The sequence below is a fragment of the Gavialis gangeticus genome, unplaced genomic scaffold, assembly GCF_001723915.1.
Source record: "Gavialis gangeticus isolate Ggan-Ray unplaced genomic scaffold, GavGan_comp1, whole genome shotgun sequence".
Taxonomy (NCBI): domain Eukaryota; kingdom Metazoa; phylum Chordata; order Crocodylia; family Gavialidae; genus Gavialis; species Gavialis gangeticus.
This window is the reverse complement of record NW_017729032.1, coordinates 43,597,731-43,605,833: the sequence shown is the minus strand read 5'-3', so window position 1 is coordinate 43,605,833 and position 8,103 is coordinate 43,597,731. Positions and strand designations below refer to the sequence as shown.

The 8,103-nt window shown below is 41.7% G+C and overlaps 1 protein-coding gene across 1 annotated transcript in view; it reads right to left on the bottom strand.

Annotated features, from left to right (window-relative positions):
• NUP58 (nucleoporin 58) overlaps positions 1-8,103 on the bottom strand; it is a 62,281-nt gene that overhangs the window by 19,445 nt on the left and 34,733 nt on the right. The window contains exons 13-14 of the mRNA XM_019523789.1: positions 7,270-7,352; positions 2,447-2,648 (exon numbers count right to left, since the gene is read on the bottom strand). Of these exons, the coding sequence (XP_019379334.1) occupies positions 2,447-2,648; positions 7,270-7,352 (285 nt within the window). The remainder of the gene's footprint in view (positions 1-2,446; positions 2,649-7,269; positions 7,353-8,103) is intronic.

Here is an 8,103-nt window from a genome sequence, read left to right as displayed (position 1 = left end):
CCTTTTCCTTGACTGGAAGGATCAATGAAAACACAACCTGAGCCCCAGACACTCTCACCCTTACAGCCGGAGCCCTGTAGTCACTTTTGATATGCTCAGGGTCTCCCCTGGCAGTATCATTGGTGCCCACCGCAAACAGTCAATCAGACATTACACATACATACGTCACTACACTCATCACACACCCTTCTTACATTCTTCCTGTTGTGATCCCCCCATTCCCTTATATCCTCCCTCTTCAGAATGCAGAGCTTAGAAACACTTAAATTAGGCACAGAGTAGTTTACTGAACTTAATCAGACTACTCATGATACACAGGAGGTAAGCATGAGCAAAAGTTTTTGTAAGACTGGGACAGTATTGCAGTATAGGGCCAAGACAAAAGCTTTTTTTCCTCTACCAGTTGTCTAGTAGCTAAAAAGTGGTTCAAACATTTGCCTATCTTTATGTCCTCAAAAGCACAGTCTATAGAGGGGGAAGGTGAAAACTGAGTATGTGCAACTAGCAATAGTCTTTGACCTTTTTACCAATAACTAGACATCATTAAAATTGACATTTTGGTGCCACATGTGAAATCTTGACAGGTTCATCTTATCTGTATCCAAGACCATAACTGCTTCCATATTTGGCACATTAGCTGGCACTTATAAAATACTGAACAACATATGAGCAGAGAATTTACTATTGAAGAAGTAAGAAGGGTAATTTCAGCATACAATTCATTTCATCTCATGGGTGCTGATATAGATCAACTTCACACTTTTTAGTGGTACGGGTGAGAACTGCGGTTCACTGACAGCAGTAGAATGATGACATTGATTCACTGAAGTGGCAGGTTAATTGGAAACTCCTGCCTCTAGGCCAAAAGAGGAAGTTTAAACTTCTCACCAAATTCAACTAAAACTTTGAATGGGATATCTGAGGTAGCAGGACTAATCTGTATATAATTAATCCCCTAAAACACTAAGTAAAGGGTCTTAAGAAAGACAAGACTAGAAAAATAATGAATGAAGAGGTACAGGAACTGTAAGACTATGCAATTGCCACTTCCCTCTTCACTAAAAGAACCAAATATGAAGTAATATAATACTTTTGTGTGTTTAAAGTTGAACGTAGAGGTCACATTCAGAAAGTGATTCCAGAACTTCAGAGATGGACAACACAACAGAAAACTCTTGGAGGACTAAAGAAAGGTTAAGATACAAGAAAGTCACGAATTTATTTTTGTTAAAAATTTTGACTCATGTCTTTGGACCCAACCTCCCATTCATCACAAGGGACACCTTTTTTGACCGCAAATATAGGGAAAGGACTGCCTCATTATTTGAGAGCATTTCCTAGGGATAATTCCTAAATGGCTCTCTAAGTAAAGCAACCTAGTCCTCTGTTTAGTCAGATCCTACTACTGCTAAAAAACAAAACAAAACAAAACAAACAAACAAACAAAAAAAAACAAAAAAACAAAAAAAAACAAAAAAAACTTAGGATGGAAACAGGTCTGAGATGTTAAAGAACCTTTCAGAAGGAAACAGAATGGTAGAATATGCACTTTTCAAAGTTGGATTCCTGAAATTAAACAACAAAAACTCATTGTTTAACTGAAATTACTGGGAAGTGCACGTTATTTACAAAAATAAAGGTCATGCCACTTCTATCGAAGTGCTCAAACATGAATGTAAGTGTCTTTCAAGCAAACCTTGAAAATTTTGGTTTGTACAATAACAAGGTGTGCAGTTTGACTGAGTATCTACTAAGTGGGACCTGAAGGGCTTTCTTTCTTACCCACATTCACCTTACATTAGCAGAGGGTCTAATACTTCTGCCGTTTTTGTTCCATCTCCCTCTCAACCATCCATACCTACAAACACCCTACCTTTTCCACTCATATTCATTCACAACAGTTGGCCAAACAATTACTGAAGTATCATCCTTCCAAAGAAGTTAGAAAAACAAGAAATGGACTAAATATCCTTTCTTTCTAGTCTACACACTTAAGCTCTGCTATCCTTTCTGTTCTGTAGCATTTTTCACTTTATAATACCAAAGTGCTATATAAAAAATGCATCATTCATTTTACATAAGAAAATGTAATATGCATTTGAATTAATTTTCCTCCCACCGATTTGAAAACAATCGTACAATTTTGGAGAGACGCTATACTACAGATATTCAGCAATATTATTTAAGAGTAAAGACTCACATTCCAAGGGGTAATTAGAGCAATACAGTAAATATCACTAATACAAGTAAATTCACAAGATTAAATATGTATCTGATGGATTATTGCTAAGTCTACCCTGCATTTTCTATTAGCTATGTATTGATAACTTTGTTCATCACAATTTTTAGATTTTTAGGCTAACACAAAGGAAGACCTTATATAAAAGTTTACACGTTTTTACTATGGTTGTAACACTAATAATCTAAAACTTGAATGCATTCAGACCTGTAGCAGGCTGTTGCTGCTGAGTAAGTGTTGCAGCCATGGCAACGGCTGCTGCATTTGGTATGTTGCTGAAAGGGGTCGGTCCAGTAGTAACACGCTGGGCACTCTGACATTTCTTAGCTTCTGTTCGTCTTGCCTCAAACACATCAATGGCATCTCCCAGAAAAGTTTTCCTGTACCCAAGGTACTGGTCTTTGAGCATCTGAAGGAGTAGGGGGAAAATCATTTTAGTTTAGTACATCTAATATGAAAACCTTCATAGTTATAGTCAGTTGGACAGGTTTTACATTTATGACTATGTGCCTATATCAATCTAGATCAGTGGTTTTTAACCTGTGGTCTGTGGACCCCTGGGGTCTAAGTGATCTGTGAAAGATGACCATGATCAATCGAAAGTATGTGAATACCCACACCATTCAAAGGGGTCAGCACTTCTGTTTGAAATTTTTTAGGGGTCCACAAATGAAAAAAGGTTGAAAACTACTGCTCTAGATTAAATCCCCTAGTTTTGTCAATAAAAGGCTTTCCATAGACCAAAACATACTGCAAGGTTAGCAACCTATGGCCCACAGGTCAGCTCCAGCCTGCAAAAGTCTGATCTAGTCTGTTTTACCAGTGGCAGTCTAACACCCTGCCAGCGCACATACTTCTAATCTGGTTCACATTCAGCACTTTTATTAACAGGAGGCCAGGCACCTCTGCTGCCACCCCAGTCATTCCTTCTCCATGTGGAGGGCTGCTTTCTTGCCTTCCCACTACAGCCACTGCCAAATTAGGCACTCCAAACTGTTACTTGCCACACTTTTTGTCCCGCAAATTTTCAGTGCATGCTGTACTGGGAGTTGGGGAGAAGTCTCCACACAGAGCAGGGACAGCTGGGTTGGCAACAGGGGATCAGCAGCCTGCAGCAGCAGCTGCATGGGAAGCTGCAGCCTGCTGTTAGCAAAATGGATGCTGATCCCTGATATGTAACATAGTGTAGTATCACTTAAGTCAGCACACAGACACTTGATTTACACCAGCTTAGAATTTGGACCCAATGATGGAACAAAATCTAGACATAGTAGAAAGACTTAGTCATTTATTCAACATAATTCTGATGGAAGATATCCTCACTATTAATAACTGTTTCTCTTTCCTTCTCAATATTTCTTTTTGTCCCATTCCCATCCCCCTTCCATACCTGCTTCTTTCAATACAGTACATCCCATGTCCCAGCCCCGCTGGAGTTTAATCCCTTTAGTACCTTATTTCTTTTGGTATAAGAAATGAGCAACTAGGTAGTTACTACTGACATGTGAAGTGTCACAATTTGAGATATAAGCTTCAAAGCCTAATCAGATTAATGCTCAGGAGAAATCAGAAGGAAAGGTAACTTAAGCAACAGTGTCAAGCTGTCTACAGACTCAGGAAAACAATAGTGAATCAGCTTAAAACTGGAAGGTTACCTGTGCAACCACAAGAGCTAAAACTTCATTTTAAAATCAAGAGGAAGAATAAGATGCCTGACACCACTATTTTGGATATTTTACCAAATTGAGTGGTCTAGTTTTTAAGAAAAATACCCCATCATCACATACCAGAAATGTGAAAGAAATCATTCATTCTCCCCTCACCTTCTAGTCTCGCAGGAACTATATACTACTATAGGAAGGGTAATTGGAAAACCCCCCCACGAAAAAAACCCCCAAACCTCCCAAAAGACCCACACCACTAATTTTACAAATTTCAGCATAAAGCACTGTTATTTTTGTTCAGTGTTATCTCCTAGGAGTTCCAGGGTGGTAGGACAGATTCCTAAGAAGTTCCATTTCTTGCTGACCTAGCTAACTTTTGAGATGGTTGTGGTTTCAGCATTCCAGTGAAATGGAAGAGCCAATTATCTAAAAGGTTTGTCTATACTCATTTACACCTACAAAGTTTCTGGAAACAATTTGCTTGTTATTTCTTGCTTTGAGACAGGAAGAGTTTCAGTTGTGGGGGTAGGTGATAACACAACTCTAGGTCTGGGGTATTTGTGTATAAGGTGCATACATCCAGTCCAAAAAAAATCAGGTAAAAAATGTACCTAGTAACCCACGTAGTGTCAGTTTAACTCAGAAAAAAACTGGCTTTGAAGAAGCAGAGAAAAATCTTTTGACCATTGTAGCAGTGCTCCAATACAAATGTTGAAAAATCCTGGGAGAGGTAATATGGGGAATTCCACCTGCCCCCTCCCCCTTTGATCACAATCTGACGGAATCTCAAGAGGGATGCAGATGTCTAACTCCTCAGTATATCCAACAGAGACCTCCCAAACCTCTAAGTTTTCTAAACGAACAGACTGACAAGATCTATGCTAATGGTATACCAGAACTGGGTCCAAGCATGTATTAGATTACGTAAGATTTAGGCACAAGATGTGCAACTAAATTGGCTCAAAATATTTAAATACGAAGCATGCACTCCAAACAATTATAATAAACTGAGTGCAGAAAAGCTTCATCCCACAACCAACAAATATAGCCCAGAATACTAGTAAATAAATACTTTCTTCTTACTACTCCGTTCCTCTGCAATACAGTCCTGACCACCCCCCGGCCCCCGAGACTGGCTGCCACCAAATGTCTGTTGCTTGCCACCCCCCACTGCCGCCAGTGGGCAGTTCCCGCTCGCTGCCACCGGTGGCTGCAGGCAGTCCGTCCCTGCTCGCCACTCACTGCCAGGGTGCCCCCCAGTCTCAGGAGGCACCAGTTGTTCATGGGCAGTGGTGCGGATTGGTGACTCCTGCTGCTGCTGGGCAGGCAGGGGGCACCTCATCTTGGTGGCTGTGGTGGCCCAATGTTCCTTCCCGCATCAGGTCCCACCCACTGGGCTGTGGAGGTGGATCCTGCCTGGAGCTGGTCCAGCCCAGCTGCAGCCCTGCACCCTGCTGTGGATGCGGAAGTCTCGGGGGGTGGGAAGCGGACAGAGGGGACACATGACCTGTTCCGCCCCCACCACACAGACTTACCTAGAGGGAACTGGGGGAGCTTCTCCACCACCCTGCTTGGCATGTGTGCACACACATGCACATGGTAGTTCCTGCCCCCTGCATTCTGCTTCCCTCAGCCCCAAGCAGTCCCTTGCAGCCCCTCTGGACTGAAGAAATGCAGTCACATGCCTGCAGTGGCTCAGGTTAGAAGTCACGGAGCTCTAGAGCAGTCCTCTCTTCCCTTCCACAGTGCTGAGCTGAGGAGGGAGGTGTGGCCAGGCCCCGGCAGGACACCCTTATTAGGGAGGAATTTCCTCCCCCTACCTCCCTGCTGTTCCTGACCAGCAAGGGAGTTGCACAGCATTTACTTACACAGCAGGGAGTTACAGTGTTTATCAGCCCATTAAGAAAACAAAAGCCTCTCTCATTAGTTCATGCTTTTCTTTTAGCTCCAAAAGGCTCTGTCTGCCTTTGTCCTCTCTGACTTGCACCAGGGGTTTTGAATCTTTTTTAAGGAGTGTACCCCTTCTAGGTACACTTCTGGCACAGGGGGTGGGGGGAGCGGCAACCACACACGTAGTGTGGGCGGTTTTGCATGCGGCAGTGAATGATGGCGGCAGCGTGCGAACTCCCTGCCTCCCCCCTGGCTGGCACCTGTGGGGCCTGTGTAGCTGTTGCCCTCTCCACCCTCCCGTGAGGTGGCAGCACTGGGTGGTGATGCTTCATCCCCGCCTGCTCACGTATAGCCCCTAGCCCCTTTCCAAGTCCCCCAGTTGATAACCCCTGCCTTACACAGATACTTAGCTAGCACACCACATGCTGGCTACATCTGTGCTATGGGAGAAGGCGGGGGGGGGAGAATCTGTTTTTAAGCAGGGAGCGGTGGGGGGTGGACAGGAAGAAGCTAGTCAGACACTGCTGTACTTGCAGTCTCTCCCACAGTTCCAGCCAGGGAGCAGAGGGGCATGGCCAACTCTGCTGTGGAGCAGAAAGCCCTGCCCAGGTTTCTCTCAAACCACTTTCAGCCATTTTCAAACTGGTTTATGTGCACTGAACATCTGTTCTGTTACAAGTTTAAACCAGTTTCTTATCTCTTAAACCAATTTATGTATAATCTCTGTCCATAGCCAACAGGAATCAGCAAAACACTGGATTTTCTTTGTTGGTCTTTACCAACCAGAAAGCACATTAATCTAAAAGCACAGGCTATGAAATAATAGTACTTTAATCACTACAGAAAACAGTAAGCACACCCTGCTTAAGGCTGCACTTTCATTTAAATCTACTAGCCCTTAAGGAAATGGAGTGTCTTCCAACGGTCTATTTTAGCACTTTTTCTTAATAATAAGTTTGTGCCCAAGTGACATAACAAAAGTGCTAGAAGAAGAGGTAAGTCAAAATATGGTCTACAAGAATATTCAAGTGTCATATGTCGCAAAATGATTTATATCTGAAAAGGTGTTATTTCTTGTCAATTTGTTCACCCTCAGAAATCATTTGCGTTTTGTCAAGAAAGAGCCCTTCCAGAGTAATAACAAGCATGGAAAATGTCATCTGACCAGAAGATGAAAATTTCAGAAAAGTTCTGAGTACCTGAAAAAACTAAAATGAAAACTATTATGCAACCTTGACTATAATGACAACAGTTGCTTCAATTTTGGTAAGAGCTCAAGCCAAGACACCTCAGTCATTTAACAAGGTTTAAAGTTCGATCACCCACAGAAATAACCTTTAGAAAGTTTTTAAAACATAGGTTAATGCACAGCTGAAAAAGAAAAAGAGGAAGGGTAAAAGAAATGTTGACATTATGGTCTGCATCTTATTTAATTATGAAACAAATCTGAAAATATGTTTTCAATGCATACACTACCTTTACATTTTCATGTATTGATTGAAGTTGTGCAGCTAGAGCTACAAATGTCTGATAAATTTTCTGCATGGCCATAGACAAATCTGTAAAAGACGTAAATCAGCAAATAAATTCATAGTTTCACTGTAATAGGACACTGATTAATTTAGTATTTAAATTGCAAATTGAAAAGTGAAAAGAAAGGCTCTAAAGTAAAGCAGTGATTCTTAACCAGGATGCTACAACATCCTGAGATGCCTGGAGATCCCGTTAAGGGTGCCACAGGATGTCAGACAATATTAGTGCTGTTAGATGTGTAAATACCTACACATGATTAACAATATTAAATCCACAGATTTCCAATAGGGATCAAAAACAAAGCTGACCTGTTGATCTCTGCAAGTCCTTTACAACAGAAGAATTGCTGTATTATTTTTTCCATATACAAAAAAGGAGTGAAAACCATGAGCTGACATTTTCTGAGGGGTCCCCTGAGTCCAAAGAGATTGAGAACTACTGTATTTTCTCGCATATACCCCACACACTGATATAACCCACACCGACGTATACTGCGTGGAAAATTGTATTTTCGGAAAATAGTCTGCTTACAGACCGCACCCATGCCTTATTTAAAAAAAAGGTAATCATTGTCATAGAACTTAGAAAATATAAGCTCCACTTATATTTCAAGGCAGAGATGGAATTAGGACTAGCTTCCCAGATTAAGGACAATAAGAAGTCTTTTTTTAAATACATAGGGGGCAAAAAGAAGGTCCCGGGTAACGTGGGGTCCTTGCAGGATGCGTTGGGAAATTTGGTTGTCACACCAGACGACAAAGCTAACATGTTTAACGA